The sequence below is a fragment of the Anabrus simplex genome, chromosome 8 (assembly GCF_040414725.1).
Source record: "Anabrus simplex isolate iqAnaSimp1 chromosome 8, ASM4041472v1, whole genome shotgun sequence".
In the NCBI taxonomy this organism is placed as follows: Eukaryota; Metazoa; Arthropoda; class Insecta; order Orthoptera; family Tettigoniidae; genus Anabrus; species Anabrus simplex.
This window is the reverse complement of record NC_090272.1, coordinates 228,519,412-228,543,044: the sequence shown is the minus strand read 5'-3', so window position 1 is coordinate 228,543,044 and position 23,633 is coordinate 228,519,412. Positions and strand designations below refer to the sequence as shown.

At 38.5% G+C, this 23,633-nt stretch overlaps 1 protein-coding gene across 7 annotated transcripts in view; it reads left to right on the top strand.

Annotated features, from left to right (window-relative positions):
• The window catches only part of LOC136879031 (ankyrin-3), a 682,638-nt gene that overhangs the window by 486,347 nt on the left and 172,658 nt on the right, over window positions 1-23,633 (top strand). For all 7 annotated transcript variants that reach the window (XM_067152757.2, XM_067152756.2, XM_067152753.2 and 4 more), the window contains exons 4-9: window positions 279-442; window positions 12,601-12,756; window positions 14,946-15,074; window positions 16,397-16,594; window positions 17,808-18,104; window positions 19,968-20,165. In XM_067152757.2, coding sequence (XP_067008858.2) covers window positions 279-442; window positions 12,601-12,756; window positions 14,946-15,074; window positions 16,397-16,594; window positions 17,808-18,104; window positions 19,968-20,165 — 1,142 coding nt within the window. The remainder of the gene's footprint in view (window positions 1-278; window positions 443-12,600; window positions 12,757-14,945; window positions 15,075-16,396; window positions 16,595-17,807; window positions 18,105-19,967; window positions 20,166-23,633) is intronic.

Genomic DNA, 23,633 nt, shown 5'->3' with positions numbered 1-23,633 from the left:
TTACCTATATATTTTTATGCATAGAACAGACTTTTTAAACATAATTTGAAAATAAAAGGTTGAATATTTATTTTCATTGCAGCTGCTGAAATCTTAAAAGCATTGTACTGGGTAGTCCATCATTGGAAAGGCAATCTTTGCAGATTTCCAGAAAATAGTTCACATGGATAACAGTAGCTTTTATGCACTGTCTCAATGTATATTTTTTATATTGCTAAGATTATTGTAAATAGAATTGGTTATTGTTAACCTTAGTACACAATTGAACTGTGTTGCAGCTGGTCAAGAGGAGGTGGTGAAGTTGCTGGTTAAGAACGGTGCTTCAGTGAACGTGCAGTCGCAGAATGGCTTCACTCCTCTGTACATGGCAGCCCAGGAGAACCATGACAGTGTGGTTAGGTTCTTGCTCAGTAAAGGGGCCAACCAGAGTCTCGCCACTGAGGTGAGTCACAGCTTTGTTTGTTTTGTAATACACACACAAAATTGTAATGTAGGACTTTCTGGACACAAAATATTACAACATGATCAAAAGTTACAAGAAGATAATGCAAAAAAAAAAAAAAAAAAGACATATAGCAGTCTTTTTAAATAGATGACATAGATTTAAACAATTAATTAAATTAACCAGTATGTACTGGTATGTTGAATCGTCATCCTGAAGGCTACTTGTGGTTAGGATCAGAATACACTTGGGGTGTGCCATACCCTGTATCCAATATGTGACTGACCAGAATAAAACCATGTATCTCCTCCTGCTGCAGTAGCCATGAATAACAGAGACAGGTTGATTGGAATGTCATTGTTAGTCATTCTCGAAATGATTTTCCATGATTTGTTGCTTGAATTCTGGGTGTATTCAACACTGGTAATAACTGTACTTGCTCTACAGGGATTTCTGGTAACTGGTGGTGCTTATAGTGTGGTATGTTTGGTGACTGTTATTTTAAGAGGAAAACAACTGGGTTATAAACACTGATCATGGAATGACAGTTCTGACGCTTTGAAGACTGAATCAAACAAAACAAAACCAAACTCCACGTGCTACAGCAAGCACTGTTCAGCCCGAATGCTTGCATATTACAAGGTGACATGTGGTCAGCAAAACAAATCCTCTCAGCCGTTATTCTTGGCTTTCTAGACTGAAGCTGCTGAGTTGATCTCGAATAATGGATCTACATTTAGGGCAGTAGCCCAAGTGGCATTTTGCCTTTCAGTTGTTTATGTAGTCTTCACTTGAATAATTTCAAAGAACTTGGAAATTTATTGAACATCTCCTTTGGTAAATTATTCAAATTCTTAACTCCTCCTCTATATAGAATTAGTTTATTAATATATACAGAATTAGCAAGATTAAGTACCCAGAGATATGTTTGTAAAAAAAAAAAAAAAAAAGACTGATTATACCAATTTTTAACAGTCACCTTGCATCAAGATAAATATTTTTACACAACTTTTTATAGTTTCAGTTCATATTATTTGTTTCTCTCACCATTATATCCATTCATCGTTTATAATATGTGGGTAAAGAGAGCCTAATATTGGCCAAAACATGTACCAACATTTCTTAAGTGTTTTTTATATATTGAATTGTATTGGCTAAGGGAGATGTTTTTAAATCTTTTCCTTTTTAAGGGAATTTAGTGTACCTCTAGACCATGCAACAGGCCTTGAAGAGTGCAAGTATTAGATAATGTGTATGTATGTTCAGTCTTCAGCCCTAAGGCTGGTTGGATTCTCAACAGCTCCACCATCAACTGTCATATATGGACTAGACATCACTGAAGAGGCGTACTAGGGAAATGAGGAGTGAGGTAGTTTCCCGTTCCTTTCCTCACCGAGCCAGAAGTTGCTATTACATATCAGTCTGCCAAGGCCACTGAAATGCATGCACCAACCAACCCTCTGAGCAACATTTTCACACCATTCATAGCAGGGACTGGCTGCGGAAAGAATGGCATTACTAGCATCGCTCATACCTCAATCACTTTCATATTGTCAGAGCCAAGGATGAGACTGAGACAGGTCAATGAAAGTAACAAAATTGCTCTAGCCCATACCAGAAGACACAGTGCACTGTAAACACTAGGTCCTGCCAGCAAAGTCATTTGATAATGTAAGGTGTGAAAATTGATGGCTTCTCTAGGACTGACAAACAAGAGAACGAGAGTTGAGCAAGGGGGGTTGGAGAAAAGGTGAAAGAGAAGAGCATGGCACCAGTTGACTTAGCTAGCAGCTGTAAGGTTGACATTTCATTCCCACAGTTTCGTGAATCCCTCGGATGGTTTTGTATTAACTATAATTTATTGTTACCAACACCATCTTCATCATCAGAGACAAGTTGGCTTCATAGATCATGGATGATGACATTTGGAGAAACACATATTTTTGGTTTTCATAGGTTTCAAAGAAAATTTGAGTAGTAAAAATTGGACAGTTGTAATTTGTTTGGTTGAGGAATTTATTTGCAGTGGCTCATCTGCACTGGTCATGCTTTAACTGTGAATGAGGTCATGTTTAATGGCAAGTGAAGTGGGAGTGCTCTAACTGGGATAAGTGTCAGTACATAAATGACTTACAAAAGAGTGTAATAAAGTGTCTTTCAGTTGTCACTTGGTGACATCATCATGAGGTCCCTTCTCTGTGATTCACTTCCTTGCCATTGTTAAATGAGCTTGTCAGAAAATTGAGCTCAATTAAGGACATTTGCTTCCCAGAAATCACTTTGATGGTACAAATTAGATTAGATGGAAAGGATTGTTATACACCAAGGGGTGTAATCTTGTTCTTTACATTCCTGACTGTATTATTCAATAAAGTACAGTATAGTTACAGTATATTATTGTTTATGTAGAACAGGTAGTAAAGGAAATCAAAGAGGTATTCAGAAGGGAACCACAATCCAAGGAGAGGGAATCAAAACTGAGATTTGCAGATGATATTGTTATTGTATCAATCAATCAATCAATCAATCAATCAATCAATCAATCAATCAATCAATCAATCAATCAATAAACAATTAGGGCAGTCGTCCAGGTGGCAGATTCCTTAACTGTTGTTTTCCTAGCCTTTTCTTAAATGATTGGAAAGAATTTGGAAATTTATTGAACATCTCCCTTGGTAAACTTTTTCCAATCCCTAACTCCCCTTCCTATAAATTAATATTTGCCCCAATTTGTCCTCTTGAATTCCAACTTTAACTTCATACTGTCATATTTCCTACTTTTAAAGACACCACTCAAACTTATTCGTCCACTAATGTCATTCCACGCCATCTCTTCACTAACAGCTCAGAACATACCACTTAAGTCGAGCAGCTCATCTCCTTTCTCCCAAGTCTTCCCAGCCCAAACTTTGCAACATTTTCATAACACTACTCTTTTGTTGTAAATCACTCACAACACTTGTCACCAAGTGAGACTGCAAAAGATCTGGAGAAATTCCTGAATGGTACGGACAGAGTCTTGGGTAAGGAGTACAAGATGAAAATAAGTAAGTCCAAAACAAAAGTAATGGAGTGCAGTCGAACAAAGTCAGGTGTTGCAGGAAATATTAGATCAGGAAATCAAGTCTTAAAGGAAGTAGATGAATATTGTTTCTTCGGTAGTCAGAAGTATGGAGGACATAAAATGCAGACTAACACAAGCAACAAAGGCCTTTCTTAATAAAAGAAATTTGCTCACTTCGAAGATTGATATAGGTATTAGAAAGATGTTTTTGAAGACTTTCGTCTGGAGCATGGCACTGTTTGGAAGTGAAACATGACGATAACTACCTCTGAAAGAAAGAGAATAGAAGCTTTTGAAATGTGGTGTTACAGAAAAATGCCGAAGGTGAGATAAGTAGATAGAATCATGAATGAAGAGAGACTGAATCAAATTCGTAAGAGAGGATCAAGTTGGCTAAATTTGACTAGAAGAAGAGATGGAATGATAGGACACATCTTAAGACGCCCAGGACTTTTCAGTTGGTTTTTGAGGGAAGTGTAGGTGGTAAGAACAGTAGGGGTAGACCAGGGTATGTCAAGCAGATTAGAACAGATTTAGGATGCAGTAGTTACATAGAAATGAAAAGATTAGCACAGGATAGGATGGCATGGATAGCTGCATCAAGCCAGTTTATAGACTGATTACTCAAACAGCAACAACATCAACATAGTACAGTGAAGCCATGGGTGCCCATACCCGGGGGCAAGGTGGGGACGCCCCCCCCCCCATCCCCAGTTCTCAGGGAAAGGAAAAATTCTAATATAGTCAGCTGCTTTTCTTTCAATAAAACGGTTTTAAAATCGGTATTACGTAGAAGTGATAGGGGATACTGTGTGTGGTATTCTACCATGGAATACAAGTCGACATTCATCTTCCAAAATATTAAAAATACTACATACCCCCAGGTCTAGCCCCCCTACCTCCCTACAAACTATTCTATGGGCGCCCATGAGTGAGGCCATAAGTAAATGGCTCACTAATCAGTAGAGAAAGAGATGGTCAGTAACCTCAGTAGTCTGGATAAATCTAAGATATTTTTTAAAGATTGGGAAGGAACAAAGAAGTGTTAAATCAAGGCATATATATACATACAGTACTAGCTGGTGTGCCCGTGCTTCACTACGGAATTCTACATTGTATACAGAATTGTAGGTTAGGTAGAGTACACATTGTGAGCAAGACTGTATTAAATTGCATACCACTCAACGTTACCCTAGAAACACGATGGAGAATTCACCAGACGTCTTTTCCCATATGAAGACTGCATTAGGGAATTTTTGTCGCAATGGTAGGCCCGCTTGCCTACCATCAGTCACAATCAGGTTGGGGAATTGCATTATAATGGCAGACACTCAGTCTCCACGTGCCTGTTCACATCCTCAGAAAGACTGTCTTAGTGGTTTTCCAAACTGAAATGAACATAGGTCATTACAATGATGTCAGTAGGAATGGCGCAAGTAAAAGCAAGGATTTCACATGAAATACTCGATCAAATGAAAAACCACACATTTTCTCACTTTTAACGAACAATACTACGTTGCCGATCTAACAGTCCAAAGTTCCAGAGCTGGAATGACCAGGCCGCAGACAGCCGTGAACACTCCTAGTCTTTTTCTTGAGGGGGTGGTTGAATAGTGGAGCATCCCAGGTCAAAACTATGCCCTTTTACTAATCTGTTTCCTAGGAGTACCCGATGAGTCGGAAAATCTCAATTCACTTCACTGGCGGCGGAAAAATCTATCTGACTTGGAGGCAATTTTTTCCTCCAAGCCAGAGGAGAAACCCCCTCTTCACTGCTAATTTTGAATAAAATTGATGTAGAATTGAATAAAAGTGAAGAAGAAGTTCTTTTTTAAGAAACGGCTCTTTTCAGGGTTGAATTTTGAGTTATTTAGTGAATTGTGATACTATAATTTGGAATATGCCTAAATTGTAATTCTATACCAGGCAATACTACTACTACTACTACTACTACTACTACTACTACTACTACTACTACTACTACTACTACTACTAACTCCCCAGCTATTTCCCACCAATATTCAATCAGGCTGTTATGCTCGGTATGCAGCAGTAATCCCATCTATTGGAGTTGAGCGGCAGCATAAGAGACAAAGAACATCACCACAAACAGTGGTCAGTGTAATGTTATTGTTGATCAGTGTTATGCACTTTCAGTATTGTAGGCCTTCACATTTAGTTTTCTGAAATACCACTCTTATCATAGTCGGTACGGTAAAATTGAATAAAACATAAATGGTCAGAAATTGTATTCTTTATAACTTTTGTTTTATAGTACTTTTTGATAGCACCAATAACATAGGTATTTAAAAATTAAATTTTAGGCGCCTTCCCCTAAACTACAATTTCATACAGGGCGAATAAAATTGTTTCTAACTTAGACTGTAGTTTCATATTCCCTGACTATATATACCAACTTTCATTAACGTCTTAACATACCAATTATTTACAAAATTGTGATCTTTTTTTTACCTAATTTTTTAATTGTTAAAATGGGCTATTTATTGAAAACTAATGACAGTGGTAACAAACATTTTTCGAACTTAACAATGAAATATAAGCCACCGAAAAGTTCCTGCTTTAAAATCCCGAGTATATTCGTGATATTTTTTACGGGTTCTAAAATAAATAACACAGCATGTGGCAAGTAATATATCATGACACTCAATACTGTTCAAATGTTTGTGGCTGTGTGAAATACCCTAAAACAAGGATCAACACACAATGCTACATCGCCGGAAAGCCGCGAAAACGAACTGCCTGAGTCACCGACATCCACTACGGTTGAGTCAGAGACATCTGTTGGCAAAAATAGGACCCTAAAGTAACAATTTCATAAACATCTGGCAGAAATATTGAGAAACAACAAGAAACGAGTATATTCGGGCTTTTAAATTAGGTACAGACCATTGAGCGACATTCCCGAGTATACTCGGGATTTTATTTTATATAAATATATAAAACCCCGAGTATACTCGGGATTTCATGTTAAGAGGTTAAGTTCTGTTAACCCATTATCTCGTGGCTCGACTTTGGTATGGACTTGGCGACAAAAATACAAATTCATGAATATCTGTGTTATCAAAGCTGGTACAGTAACAATGTATGACATAAATGATCGGAAATTTAATTCTATATAACTTTAGTTACGTTGTATTTATCGATAGGGCCACTAATAATACAAATATTTGAGAATTAAATTTTAGGCCTTCCTCTAAACTACCATTTCACTCAGCATGAGTAAAATGATTTATAGCCTAGATTGTAGTGGCTCATCCCCCGACTTTACATACTGCTTTTCATTAAATTCTCTTCAACCGTTTTCTCTTGATGCGTGTACATACATACAGACATTACGGAAAAGTAAAAAGTGCATTTCCTTGTTACTATGGACATGACCAATACAGAAATACCATTCTTTTCAAATTCTATGGACTTGGCGACAAAAATACAAATTCATGAATATCTGTGTTATCAAAGCTGGTACAGTAACAATGTATGACATAAATGATCGGAAATTTAATTCTATATAGCTTTAGTTACGTTGTATTTATCGATAGGACCACTAATAATACAAATACTTGAGAATTAAATTTTAGGCCTTCCCCTAAACTACCATTTCACTCAGCATGAGTAAAATGATTTATAGCCTAGATTGTAGTGGCTCATCCCCCGACTTTACATACTGATTTTCATTAAATTCTCTTCAGCCGTTTTCTCATGATGCGTGTACATACAGACAGACAGACATTACGGAAAAGTAAAAAGTGCATTTCCTTGTTACTATGGACATGACCGATACAGAAATACCATTCTTTTCAAATTCTGAGCAATGAACAGACAAAACTCTTATTTTATATTTTATATTTACTTTAAATATCTCGGTGAGATCCTAGAACCAACAGGGTTGGAAAAGGAAGCACAGAAAGTTCGATTACAAAAACTCAAAAGAGCATATTGGAGAACCCGTGACATCTACAACAAGAAATGCATGTCCATACATACAAAAATCAAACATTATAATACGGTGATTAAACCTGAAGTGCTGTTTGCAAGTGAAATCTTGGTACTTAATAATAAAGGTTATCTGGAAAACATATTGAAGGAGGAAAGGAAGATCTTGAGGAAAGTTCTTGGCGCAGAGAAAAAGGAAGAAGGGTATAGACTCAAATCACGCAAAGCTACGGAAAGAGCGTCCAACCTTGCCGCAGACATCAGGAAATGAAGAACTGAAATTCTATGGACACATTCACAGACTGTCGTCTTCAAGGCTAACAGACAAGATTTTGACATATACTGAAAAACTGAAGAACCATGGATACAAGATGTTAAAAATGATCTGGAAAAGGTCCAGATAGAACCATCAGAAATACTGGACAGAAACATTTACCGTCACAAGATACATAGTTGGGTAGTAAAGCCAGAGAATGAAGTCCCTAAAAGATCGGGGACTAAGTGGTCAGAAGAAAGGAAACATACACACCGTGAAAGAATGAAAGCAATATGGTCTGTTAGAAAGGCGAATCATAAATGTAATGCGTGATCCAACAGGGTCCATACGCTAATAATAATGATAATAATAATAATAATAATAATAATAATAATAATAATAATAATAATAATAATAATAATGATGATGATGATGATGATGATGATGATGATGATGATGATAATTGGTAAATGTGGGGAAGATATGGAAGTTAATGGGAATGGGAAGCATTTGCTGGACTTCTGTGCTAGTATGGGTTTAACTGTTACGAATACATTCTTCAAGCATAAGGCTATTCACCGCTACACATGGGAGGCTAGGGGTACCAGATCCATAATAGACTATATCTTAACAGGCTTCGAATTCAGGAAATCTGTTAGGAATGTACGAGTTTTCCGGGGATTTTTCGATGATACAGACCACTATCTGATCTGTAGTGAACTAAGTATCTCTAGGCCTAAGGTAGAGAAAGTGAAATCTGTCTGCAAATGAATAAGGGTAGAAAATCTCCAGGACGAGGAAATTAGACGGAAGTACATGGATATGATTAGTGAGAAGTTTCGAACAGTAGACATTAAGCAGGTTCAGGATATAGAAAGTGAATGGGTGGCATACAGGGATGCTGTAGTAGAAACAGCCAGGGAATGCCTAGGAACAACTGTGTGTAAAGATGGAAAAAGGCGAACATCTTGGTGGAATGATGAAGTGAGAGCAGCTTATAAACGTAAAAAGAAGGCTTATAAGAAATGGCTCCAAACAAGGGCCGAGGCAGATAGGGAGTTGTATGTGGATGAAAGAAACAGAGCGAAACAAATAATTGTTGAATCCAAAAAGAAGTCATGGGAAGGTTTTGGTAACAACCTGGAAAGGCTAGGTCAAGCAGCAGGGAAACCTTTCTGGACAGTAATAAAGAATCTTAGGAAGGGAGGGAAAAAGGAAATGAACAGTGTTTTGAGTAATTCAGGTGAACTCATAATAGATCCCAGGGAATCACTGGAGAGGTGGAGGGAATATTTTGAACTTCTTCTCAATGTAAAAGGAAATCATCATGGTGGTGTTGCAAACAGCCAAGCTCATGGGGAGGAGGAAAATGATGTTGGTGAAATTATGCTTGAGGAAGTGGAAAGGATAGTAAATAAACTCCATTGCCATAAAGCAGCAGGAATAGATGAAATTAGACCTGAAATGGTGAAGTATAGTGGGAAGGCAGGGATGAAATGGCTTTATAGAGTAGTAAAATTAGCGTGGAGTGTTGGTAAGGTACCTTCAGATTGGGCAAAAGCAGTAATTGCCCCTATCTATAAGCAAGGGAACAGGAAGGATTGCAGCAACTATCGAGGTATCTCACTGATTAGTATACCAGGCAAAGTATTCACTGGCATCTTGGAAGGGAGGGTGCGATCAGTCGTTGAAAGGAAGTTGGATGAAAACCAGTGTGGTTTCAGACCACAGAGAGGCTGTCAGGATCAGATTTTCAGTATGCGCCAGGTAATTGAAAAATGCTACGAGAGGAATAGGCAGTTGTGTTTATGTTTCGTAGATCTAGAGAAAGCATATGACAGGGTACAGAGGGAAAAGATGTTCGCCATACTGGGGGACTATGGAATTAAAGGCAGATTATTAAAATCAATCAAAGGCATTTATGTTGACAATTGGGCTTCAGTGAGAATTGATGGTAGAATGAGTTCTTGGTTCAGGGTACTTACAGGAGTTAGACAAGGATGTAATCTTTCACCTTTGCTGTTTGTAGTTTACATGGATCATCTGCTGCAAGGTATAAAATGGCAGGGAGGGATTCAGTTAGGTGGAAATCTAGTAAGCAGTCTGGCCTATGCTGACGACTTGGTCTTAATGGCAGATTGTGCCGAAAGCCTACAGTCTAATATCGTGGAACTTGAAAATAGGTGCAATGAGTATGGTATGAAAATTAGCCTCTCGAAGACTAAATTGATGTCAGTAGGTAAGAAATTCAACAGAATTGAATGTGAGATTGGTGATACAAAGCTAGAACAGGTCGATAATTTCAAGTATTTAGGTTGTGTGTTCTCCCAGGATGGTAATATAGGAAGTGAGATTGAATCAAGGTGCCGTAAAGCTAATGCAGTGAGCTCGCAGCTGCGATCGACTGTATTCTGTAAGAAGGAAGTCAGCTCCCAGACGAAACTGTCTTTACATCGGTCTGTTTTCAGACCAACTTTGCTTTACGGGAGCGAAAGCTGGGTGGACTCAGGATATCTTATTCATAAGTAGAAGTAACAGACATGAAAGTAGCGAGAATGATTGCTGGTACAAACAGGTGGGAACAATGGCAGGAGGGTACTCGGAATGAGGAGATAAAGGCTAATTTAGGAATGAACTCGATGGATGAAGCTGTACGCATAAACCGGCTTCGGTGGTGGGGTCATGTGAGGCGAATGGAGGAGGATAGGTTACCTAGGAGAATAATGGACTCTGCTATGGAGGGTAAGAGAAGTAGAGGTAGACGAAGACGACGATAGTTAGACTCGGTTTCTAACGATTTAAAGACAAGAGGTATAGAACTAAATGAGGCCACAACACTAGTTGCAAATCGAGGATTGTGGCGACGTTTAGTAAATTCACAGAGGCTTACAGACTGAACGCTGAAAGGCATAACAGTCTATAATGATAATGTATGTATGTATGTAATGTATGTATATAATAATAATAATAATAATAATAATAATAATAATAATAATAATAATAATAATAATAAAGCAGAGAGTACTACAGAGCCTTCAAACGCAAACTCACTGGCTATAAACCACCATCTCTATGCTTTGAGCGAAAGGACGGCACACTGGCGACGTCAAATGAAGAAAATTGCAGCATTCTGGCAGATTACTTCAAGACTTTACTTAATTGCTCTAAACCGCAAAGCGCCATTGAGACCAAGGAACCCTTACTCAGGTACCCAGATTCCAGACCACCCGACAGAGATGAGATCAAGCGCCATATTGCCCGTCTCAAAAATAACAAAGCGCCGGGAGAAGACTCGGTAGTAGCAGAACTATGGAAATATGCCCCAGAGGAATCACTTGATATCTTGCAAAAGCAAATAGAAGAAATTTGGAACAAGGAGACCCTACCCGAAGATTGGAAAATAGCTTTGATCCATCCATTACACAAAAAAGGCAACATGAAGAACATCAACAACTACAGAGGAATATCTTTGCTACCCGTGACTTACAAAATTCTATCACTTGCCATCCTGGAGCGTTTGGAAGCACAAGTCGAACATCAAATAGGTGAATACCAAGGAGGGTTCAGAAAAGGTCGCTCAACAGCTGAACAGATCCAAAATCTCAAAACGATCATCAGATATTGTACACTAAGGTCCAAGCAGTATGTGTCTGTCTTTGTGGACTTTAAAAAAAGCGTACGACTCCATTGACCGGGAAGTCCTGCTAAACATCTTAAATGAATTTGGAGGTGATTTGAAACTGCTGGCATTAATTAGAGCCACCCTGACCGATACAAAATCCAAGGTGAAGTTCCACGGATGTCTCTCGCATTCCTTTGACATCAAAACAGGAGTCCGACAAGGTGATGGGCTATCCCCGATACTCTTCAACTGTGTTCTTGAAAAGATCATCAGAACGTCACTATGAAACAGTTCTGAAGCCAGTAGTTCTATATGCAGCCGAAACCTTGTCTCTAAATTCCAACAAAGGACTCCTTGAAGAACTGGAGAAAGGAGAACACAAAATTGTGAGAGGGATCTTGGGATCAAAGTACAGAAATGGAATTCATCAAAAGAGATCCAACAAGGAAGTCTACAGCAAAATAGAGAAAATTACCGACACAATCAGAAAAAGACGGGCACGATTTTACGGTCATCTGAAAAGAATGGATGGAAGAAAGTTAACTAAAGAAATCTTTCACTAAAAGCCATACGCCATTTCATTTCACTTTTTTGATTCAAACCCCAAAACTACAATTCCCTGGTTTAGAAATACCAAAGAAGACCTGCAAATGCTACATATCTCAGCTGAAGACGCCCTTAACAGAGATATCTTCCGCAAGAAAATATTGACGAACGGGCTAAACCGAGACGAGCAACCGAAGAGAAGACACGGTGCCCCTTGGACAGAGGAGCGTAAGCAGGCCCACTCACAAAGAATGAGGGAAATTTGGGCTCTAAAGAAGGCCAAGTTCAGTGTCAAATGCAACAAGTCTTAACGTGGTCCTTGATGGCCCCAGCGAATTATATAATAATAATAATAATAGTAATAATAATAATAATAATAATAATAATAATAACAATAATAATATTATGTGTAGAGAGAGAGAGAGAGAGAGACAGGAACATCACATGAGAGGATAGACACATTGACAAATCAGCATGGGAAGAGAGAGAAATAGAAAGATGAGACAAGGAGAAACATGAAAACACAAAAGGGTTTCTTCATACAGTGCACGAAGGCACTGGGGCATCATACTAGTCACATACATGTACATTTCAACAGAACTACAATCATAGTATTATATCGTGTGTGTACTTGTGCTTCATCATTATTAGCCTAATTAAGTTTTCATGCATTGAATTGCAATGTTAGTAATTGTATTGCCACGAATATGTTACAGGATGGGTTCACACCTCTGGCTGTCGCAATGCAGCAAGGACACGACAAGGTCGTGGCTGTTCTCCTCGAGAATGACACCAGGGGGAAAGTGCGTCTTCCAGCGCTCCACATTGCTGCCAAGAAGGACGACTGTAAAGCAGCTTCGTTACTCTTGCAGGTACAGTAAAATTTTTGTTTTCAGTTAATTTTTTTTTTTGGAAATATATTCAAAATCAGTTTTGGGGGAAGGCAATCATTAAGTACATATATACAAAATGTCTATCCATAGTTGGGAGGGGGGGTACTTAAACAAAAATACAGTGAACTTTTAATTTCAATAAAACATTGTTCAGTCTGTTCAACAATTGTTTGCTGCACTCGCACCTGTGCCTGACTGAAGGAATTTGGAAAACCCTGAAATTTAAAGAAATGTAACAATTGATAAACCAGGGGTGTAAATAAGCACAGAATATGTAAAGGTCCACCAAAAAATCTACAGGCCCATTTTCCTTGCCTCATTTACGAGCATGATTTTTTGAGAAATGTTTTGAACGGGTTCTGTTGGGTCAAAAGCCATGCCAGATGATCCATTCATACAAACAACGATTCAATTATTTCTTGTTTCAAATAGCAGTGTGCTTCTGTGCATAGATTTGATTTGATGTGTTACTGGTGGAGTGCTTGCGATTGGAGTTGCCTTTGTGCTTTCCGTCTGATCATTGACAATTTGTGTGCTTGGCCTATTGGAAACACTAATACAAGGAACGCTGCATGGCACATTGACATTTTACAGTTTATACTTTTCATTTCATCAAAAATCTTTTGTCTCTTCCCAAAGAAGTACAAAATATTTCTTTGATGTGACGTATCGCTGATTACTGAAACAAACTTATATGTAATTTCCAAAACAAAACTTGCAAATGAGAGACGGCAGACAACTACTTATAAATGATGCAACGTTGCCTGCTCTCATGCTTCGGTACGTGCTTGTTGGTCAACCAAGATTCCTAGAGGGGAAAAGGACATAATGTGTCTGGTTGCTCATGTGTATCAGAGAATTATAACTATGTAAGAGACATCGCAAAATAATATGTTTTAAAAATTTGAGACGTTCATATCAGAACGTAAACGTTTCAGCAATTTTCTTGCAAATCCTATCGCCCATGTTACTGGAATCTTAGGGACCTTTAGAAACAATTTAGACACCTGGGGAATGTGGGCAAAATGCTTATTCCCAGGCTAGTAATTAAACATTTGTTCTATGAATTCCTGTCACACAGATCTGCAGTGAAAACATTGTGTGAAAAAGTTGATTTTCACAGATTTCGGTGTGGTTAACCCAATAAAATGAACTTGTCACTAACTAGTTCTTTCTCTACATACATGCATACAGAAGTGCCAGGCTGAGTGGCTCAGACGGTTAAGGTGCTGGCCTTCTAACCCCAATTTGGCAGGTTCGATCCTGGCTCAGTCCGGTGGTATTTGAAGGTGCTCAAATACGACAGCCTCGTGTCAGTAGATTTACTGGCACGTAAAAGAACTCCTGCGGGACTAAATTCCGGCACCTCGGCGTCTCCGAAGACCGTAAAAGTAGTTAGTGGGACGTAAAGCAAATAACATTATTATTATTATTATTATTATTATTATTATTATTATTATTATTATTATTATTATTATTATTATTGCATACAGAAGCACAGTTAATTATGTTCCATATTCTCAGATCATATTATAAGTTAACACGTTCATGAAATTAGTAGAGGAAAATTGGGTATGCCACAATATTTTTTGCAGAATATTATTTACGGTAATTCTACATTTTCACTTAGCAATCAATATACCGTGGAAAACTAAACTTCTCTTTCTTATTTCCCAATAATTAACTTGGTATGCAGCATTGTTACTCCTTGTCCACAACTGCATTACTTTACCCTTTTGAGCTCTGCTTCACCAAATCTTTATGTGAGATGGTAGCCACAAGAGGATATGTACCAGGAGGAACTTTGAGTGAAAGTGAAAAAGGCAGTATTAGGAATTATAAAGGTAATCAAGTAATAACTTTATGGCAAAATCATGGACATGAAACCAATTTTTATTTTGCTTTTGTAAGTGCATGCATTTATTAACATACTCTATTCCCATACTTTCACATTAACTTCGTAAAAAATCCATACATGGTAGACAAAAATGGTTGATCACATAAATCAACTGACCAAATTATGAGCAAGTCGATTCAGATGTTTCAAACAATGTTCATTGAACTCAGTTGTGCACGTCTGAGTTGTTTAACATCAGACAATATCAATGGCTGTACAGTGGAACTAGTTTCTCTTTCTAATGTTGTTTTCTTATTATCTTTCATTGCAGAGTGATCATAACCCTGATGTGACCTCAAAAAGTGGATTCACACCTCTTCATATTGCAGCTCACTATGGGAACGAGAATATTGCCAATTTGCTCCTTGAGAAAGGGGCCGATATAAATTATTCTGCCAAGGTAAGGTTTTCATTATCTTCGATCTAATGCCTAGTGTTTTATTAAAAGCACTATCATAAAATTATTCATGCTATGCGGTAAACATAATAAAACATATTTAGGAATAACGGTAGGTTGAATGACTGAATATTTAGAATACTGAAAAGGAAAAAATATGGTATACTGGTAATCTAGTTATAGAAAAGATTCCTTTGAACAGAACAACTGGCTAGAATTTAGTAATTTAAAAAGGAAACAGTTATCTAGATTTGTTACATAATTTTTTGAAGTTTATTACCCATACAAGGCTGTCAACGTAAATCTTGACAAAGTAACTAGTTGGAGTAAATTAAAATTGAGTATGTTCTTATGGAAATTGGTACAAAGGTAGTAGATAACAAACGTATAGAATGAAATTATTTGAAATGGCCTCCTAAATGTGGACCTGAATGAGCTACGGGCAGGTTTCACCTGTTTGTTCATTATCACTTCTATGATGGATGCCTGTAGGACGTGTGATGCTTTGTGTTTACCTTTGCATTGACTACACCTTACACAGTAGTCAAGAGGTTTACAGTTGGAACTGGAAGGGGGCCCACAACTTTGGAGGCTAGTGGTTTAGGGAAACTTACAAAAGCCAGGTCTGTGTCTTCCTTGCCTTGTGAGCTGGTGCGGAGTCTTCTTGCCTCTGAGCAGCCATTTTCCTCTTCCTACCGAGTGAGTTACTTGTGTAGCTATAAGCTTGCATTTGAGATTTAGTGGGTTTGAACTCTTGACATCACCAGGTCTGAAGATAGTTTTCCATAATTTCCCACTTCCACACAAGGCTGTATCTTAATTAAGCTTTTAATTGCTTTCTTCCCAGTCCTAGCCATTTCCTATCCCATCGTTAAACTACGAGCAAAACATAATTAACATATCTTCCCATTTACTAACTTCAAGCTGTTCTTGCACTTCTCTTTAATTCTTTCTTCAGTTCACAAGATCATCAGCAAATTACATTGTGTTCAGTTATATACATTCATATACTGGGTTGTTTTTTTTTTACTTCATAATATCATGAAATGTAAATGCAGCTGCTACAAAATTATTACAAACATCTTGTCTCAGCAGATGTTATATTTTATCAATCATATATTTTTTGGGACTTACGAGAATACTATTTTCTCTCTTTCCCCTTTTTTTAGACTAATGTATCATATCATTCTAAACAGGCAAAAATGTAAAGAATATGGTATTACATACTGAGATTTAGGGTTGTAACTTTTTATTAATGTCCCATGTTCCTTTAAGAGAGAGTCATGCATTTCATCAACATAGTGGTTTTGTTTATTTTTCCACAGCACAACATTACTCCTCTCCATGTGGCCTGTAAATGGGGTAAACTTAACATGGTCTGCCTGCTGATAGCGAAGGGTGCCAACATCGATGCCAAAACTCGTGACGGACTGACGCCATTGCACTGTGCAGCGAGATCGGGACACGACCAAGTTGTTGACATGTTACTCGATAACAAGGCGCCTATCCGCTCAAAAACTAAGGTGAGATTACCATCACTGTAAATCATTTCCAGTAATTCTACTAGAAAACTATTCAGAATGATCCAGGTTTTACTGTGAACACTAATGGAAATGTTGAGTATGTTTCATTTTGTTGAATACATTCATGAAGACATGAAGTGTACTTCCTGATCCTTATCACAAGAATATATGATTTTATTCTTCTGTTTTTGAGTTTTATGTATTTTAAACACAATTGCATTTATGTGGAAATAGAATTTGATTAATGGGGAAATGTTTTCCAGGTCCATTTGAAGCATTGGAAATAAGAAGACTGCGTTGTATAATTAACATTCTTAGTAATTCAGAGTTTGCAAGTGGAGGGATATTCGCTGTTGCCAGTCGGTTAAACTACTTCATTTATCCTACGTTAGTCAAACTTCTTTGGCCAATAAGACAATAGATTACCCTCTTTTCATGGCCTGCACATAAGTTAAGCTTGACATGGACTTGGACATAGGCCTTGTGTGAGTCATCACCTGTCGCCTGGCACACTAGGTCAAGTATTTGGAAACTGGTTCCGTTAAGTTGGGAGCCTCCGTGGCTCAGGCGGCAGCGCGCCGGCCTCTCACCATTGGATTCCGTGATTCAAATCCCGGTCACTCCATGTGAGATTTGTGCTGGACAAAGTGGAGGTGGAACAGGTTTTTCTTCGGGTACTCCGGTGTTCCCTGTCATAATTCATTCTAGCAACACTCTCCAGTATCATTTCATTTCATCTGTCATTCATTAATCATTGCCCCAGAGGAATGCGACAGGCTTCGGCAGCCGACACGATTCCTATCCTCACCGCTAGATGGGGGCTTCATTAATTCCATTCCTGACCCGGTCGAATGACTGGAAACAGGCCATGGATTTTCTTTTGGATTTTAGTAATTCAGAGTTAAAGTTATTACATTATTTAAAAAAGTGGGGAATGATGACAGATATAAAGGGATGCCTCATATTTTGTTTCAAAAAACATGACTATTCTTGCCCTATAATTTGGTGTGGACATTTCTGATAATTTCTGAGGAAAAGGGACATGGTTTCCTGAGACACATATGGTAATTAAAATTCATTGAGACCCCATCCAACATTAAGCTTGTCCTTGTTCAGATCATACAAATAATCACACGGTATTATTTTAACACATATAAACCTTTATGACACTATCGTTATAATGTATTATGTTATGTGCTGGATTGTGTTCCAGAATGGGCTAGCACCACTCCACATGGCAGCTCAAGGGGATCACGTGGATGCCGCTCGTATCCTGCTGTACCACCGAGCTCCTGTCGACGACGTGACGGTGGATTACCTCACAGCGCTGCACGTCGCAGCCCACTGTGGTCACGTACGTGTTGCTAAACTTCTGCTGGACCGCAAAGCAGATCCCAATGCACGAGCTCTCAACGGCTTCACTCCACTTCACATTGCCTGTAAGAAGAACCGTATCAAAGTGGTGGAGCTCTTACTCAAGTACGGAGCATCCATAGAAGCTACCACAGAGGTATTCCCCACAATATTTTATATGTCATATGTGTTACTGTTCCTATCTATGAAACATAGATAGATGAACAATTACCTCACAGTGAATTTGTTCATAAGAAGCCTACTTTCTACTTTTTTCTTCTAGAAATTTCCTTTGATATAATAGTCACTAAACAGTTTCACACTTGTGCTTGTAAATGCAATTTTAATTGCAATAATCACCACCACCATCACCAGAACTACTATGTAAATACACAAAACATTGTGTTTAATCTGTTTAAGTTGATGTGGCTAATGGAAGAATCATATCATCATTTATACACAATAATTGCGTTAATCTTTCATTTGATGAAAATGTTAAAATTATTTAATTCATTCTTCAACAAATGAATGAAATTATTTTTTACATCAAAAATGTGCTGATGATTTTTTATTTCAACCTCTTTCTTGAAATTTCACATTGTAATTCCCTGAAAGGTGTTTGTATTTGTGGCTATATCTGGACAGATTTTGGTTGCAGTTGAATTCAGAGTTCACCCAACTTTCACTCCCGTACTGTAAATTTGACCTGAAAAATAGAGCCAAGTAAAGGCAGTTTGATTTCCAAATTCATGTCTCTCTTGTAAAATCATCATCATCATCATCATCATCATCATTGTACAGTTCCAGTTTCCCAGGTACTGTTAATGAGCCTCTTCCACTTCTTCCTGTCCATACACAAGTTGTCATGGAGAACATCATCCACTGTCCATCCTCTGGTAACTAGATCAACCTTGATCATCTTCATCCATCAGGTTTTAGGTCTTCCTGCATGTCTTTTCCCCTTCACCTGTCTTTCCAAACTTTTTCTGGCTGTTCTTGTAGGCTCCATCCTTATCACATGCCCGTACCACTGTAGTCTGGATGTGCCGATTCAGTCTAATAGGGATGTTTTTATTCTGGCTTCTTTCCTCACCTCTTCATTTCTTAACTTGTCCATCTTGGTCTTCTGTATGGTGGATCTAAGAAATTTCATCTCTGATGCTTGCAGTCTTGAAGAATCTCTTTTTGTTAGGGTGCACGCTTCAATACCATAGGTCAATATTGGTATGAAATAGCTGGTAAACATCATCAGTTTGGCCGGTTTTGGAATCATGTCATCCCATAAAAGTGTTCTTACTTGTTGGTAAAATTCTGATCCCTTTTGCACTCTGTTTGTAATTTTCTTTTTGACCAAATTATCACTGGAGATTACACTCCAAGGTAAGGAAAACTATCCACACACTCTAGCTAGTGGTCTCCTAGTTTTATGCTTGCTAGACGCCCTTCTCTGTTGACTGCCATCACCACTGTCTTGGTCTCGCTGATGTGGTTATATTCCAGGAACTAGGATTTCCATACGTTGAATCTGGTCGGTACTTTCTCTTCTGTTTCACTCCAAATAATGATATCAACAAAGGCCACTGTATTCAGTTCACCTAACTTTTCCTCGACATTCTTCATTATATTGTCCATAACAGTGATGAGCAGTAGTGGGGACAGTGCACTTCCTTGTTGAACTCCACTCTTGGTCTCAAACCAAACCCTCTTAGAGGCAGCCCTGCCCAGGGAGTAGCAGCCCCTGCCTATGTGAGTCCCAGAGCACACTGACCCAGTGTGTAACATCTGGTAAAGGGTCCCAGCTCAGGTAACTATTGAAGACCTCACCGGCAGCAAAAGCGGAGAATATGATTCAGTATGGTGGAGCTGGCGGAGGAGGCAACCCATTCTTCTGGGGGTAGTAGAGATGGGTAGTACAGTTCCTAAAGATGGACTCTAACTTAAAAACTGATATTCTTAATTTAATAAAATTATAGCAAATCAAATAAAATCAAATTAAATAGATCTAATTTCTCACTTTCAGTCTGGTCTAACCCCTCTCCATGTGGCAAGCTTCATGGGCTGTATGAACATCGTAATCTACTTACTTCAACACAACGCCAATCCCGACATACCGACAGTCCGTGGAGAGACTCCTCTTCACCTGGCAGCTCGAGCAAACCAGACGGACATCATTCGAATCCTCTTACGTAATGGGGCACAGGTCGATGCCAAGGCGAGGGTATGTATTATACATGAGTAAATATTTAAAATGGTGTAAAACAGTTTGACTAAGGTTGAATGTATGAGAGAATGAAAGAGAGTGAGATGAAGGATGTTCATAGAAATTGCACCTCTTAAGAACGTATACTAAACATGATATGCAAAAATTGCTATTTAGAATGTTTTTTGGCAAATATGAAATTAATTTCGCAAGACATCGAATTCTTATCCATAGAAATTGAATGCCATTTGTTCATTATTAACTCTTAATATTGTAATGTCTGCTATTATTCTATTCTAGTACATAATTTTTCCTGCCTAACAATTATATTAGTAGACAAATAAGCTTGAGTGGAGCTTTGAAATGTAGGAAAGATCATAATATGAAGATAAAATTGGATTTCAAGAGGTCCAACTGGGGTAAATATTCATTTACAGGACGAGGAGCAGCCGCAGGATTGGAATAATTTATCAAGGGAAATGTTCGATAAATTTCCAAGGTCTTTGAAAACAGAATGCTAGCTAAACAACTGATAGGGAATCTGCCACCTGGGCGATAGTCCTAAATGCAGATCATTGATGACTGATTGAATCTGATTTACACACAGTACATTTTTAGGTACCGTACAGATCTTTGGGGACTAAACAAGCTAATTGTTGCATAAAATCTGAGGCGGACACAAATTGGACTCGATGGGTGGGAGATAGTTGAGCACCAAACTAAGTGACCTTCACCAAGAATATCCCAGGTTTGAAGTTTTATATCTGAAACCTTCATGGTTTATTTAAGTATGTACATTTATTCATGTCTACTCCTTAGTCCCATTCTCTGATATAGGGTCGAGAATGAGATGAAACAAATGTATACAGCATGTTTTACGGCCGGATGCCCTTCCCGACACCAACCTCAGTTGAGGAGCGAATGATGATGAAATAAACGATGGTGAATGAAATTGGGTAAGGAGATGGAATGAATCGGCTGTGGCCTGTGAATAGGAACTGTCCCGGTATTAGTCTCGAAGTGAATGTGGGAAATCACAGCAAATGATTCTCAGGACAACGGACGGTGGATTTTGAAACCATTTGTCTGCCGAATGCGGAACTTTTGGCTCTATAGTTGTAGTGCATTAACTCCACTCAGTTTCATGGTTTATTGAAGTTGGTCTATATAATGTCTCTTCAGGGACACAGTGGGACCTTATACCAGAGCAGTGTTCACCATAATTCCCCGAGGAGGCATATTATCGCTCACATGGTGTACCTGCTCGGTCATCTGAGCTTAGACCAATGTAATGAATACAATTAACAAATTGTTATAAATAATCATATCATATATTTTGCCACTCACTTTCATGCTCTCCCAGTTCAGAAAATATTTTAGCAAATGCAAATATAAATATTGGAAAAGGAGTATGTACAAAGATGTCTGTCATAGATAAGAAGCTAGGAAATAGAGGAATACACACAAGAGTAAACACAATGACTTTTTTTATATAGCTGTAGGGAGCAACTGTGAGACAAAAGGACAAACATGAAAACCAATCAGTCAGTCAGTCAGTCAATCAATCAGTCATTCACTACTGATCTGCATTTGGGGCAGTCGCCTGTTGTTTTCCTAGCCTTTTCTTAAATGATTCCAAAGAAACTGGAAATTTATTGAACATGCTCGCTTGGTAAGTTATTCCAATCCCTAACTTCCCTTCTTATAAATGAATATTTGCCCGAATTTTTCCTCTTGAGTTCCAACTTTATCTTCATATTGTGATCTTTGCTACTTTTAAAGACACTACTCAAACTTATCATCTACTAATGTCATTCCACGCCATCTCTCCACTGAACGCTGGGAATATACCATTTATATAAGAATGACAAAGGTATTTTATTGCTCCACCTATTCGGTGCTATCCACTGTTATGTGGTTACATTTATAAACAGCTATAGAGCTTCACGGTACATGTTTCGCCTTTTCTAGAGGCCCTCTATGGATCTATAACTGTTTATAAATGTAACCACATAACAGTGGATAGTACTGAATAGGTGAACCAATAAAATACCTTTGTTATTGTTGTATTGTTGTATAATAACCTTCAATATGGAAAAATCATGAGGTTAATAACTTGTAACATACCCCTTAGTCAAGCAGCTCGTCTCCTTTCTCCCCAGTCCAAACTTTGCAGCATTTTTGTAACGCTACTCTTTTGTCGGAAATCACTCAGAATAAATAGAGCTGCTTTTCTTTAGATTTTTCCGGTTCTTGAATCAAGTAATCTTGGTGAGGGTCCCATACACTGAAACTGTACCCTACTTGGGGTCTCATCAGACTCTTATATGCCCTCTCCTTTACATCATTACTACAACCCCTAAACACCCTCATAACCATGTGTACAGATCTGTATGCTTTACCCTTTAGTATAACAAAACAAGTTAAAAGTCCTCAATTTCACGTCATATTCATAGATGGACTCTCGTCTCATTAATCTCATTTTTTTGAGGACTAACGGGAACCAGATCTTGATGAACTGGGAGTAATAATAATAGTACGGATTTTTTTTTTAACCATGCGCATGCATGTTGATTTGACACATCTAGGCTGCCTGCATGCCAATTTTGATGTTTCTTTTTACTCTGTCAGATGGCATAGTAATCAGGATCTCTCATGTGCAGTCAGTGGTTGAGTTTTAATTAATTTCGTTAGATAAACACCGAATGTGTCACGAGAGATCTTTTAAATGCTGATCGTATGATATGGAGTGCGAGTTGGACTTTTTTCCGACCGTAAGAAATTCAACTCCCTCTGCTGGGTTTTAGTCTGCGTCTTGAGATCTGAATCCAGTAATTCATGGAGGAAGCTAACGGGGACTAATGAGAAACAAGTCAGTCTGTGAAATCAACAGAAGTGGAAGATGTAGAGTTCATGCTTGTCTTTCTTTCTACTGTTCACTCTTAAGTAGTCCCTGCCTGTGTTTCTATCCACCTTCCTACCGAGCGAGTGGGTGCATGGTTGGGGTCACATAGCTATCAGCTTGCATTCTGAGATAGTGGGTTCAAACCCCACTGTCGGCAGCCTTGAAGATGGCTGTCCGTGCTTTCCCATTTCCACACCATGTGAATACTGGGGTTGTACCTTAATAAAGGTCATGGTCGCTCGCTTCCTTCCCGATCCTAGTCCTATCCTATCCCTTTGTCACCGTAAAACCTATACTCCGAGTCAACTGAAGTCCTGAGCGGTCCTTTTGATGTTATATATGTTATAAACGCCGCTTTCATTACCTGCTACCGGGCGAGTTGGCCGTGCGTGTAGAGGCGCGCGGCTGTGAGCTTGCATCCGGGAGATAGTAGGTTCAAATCCCACTATCGGCAGCCCTGAAAATGGTTTTCCGTGGTTTCCCATTTTCACACCAGGCAAATGCTGGGGCTGTACCTTAATTAAGGCCACGGCAGCTTCCTTCCAACTCCTAGGCCTTTCCTATCCTATCGTCGCCATAAG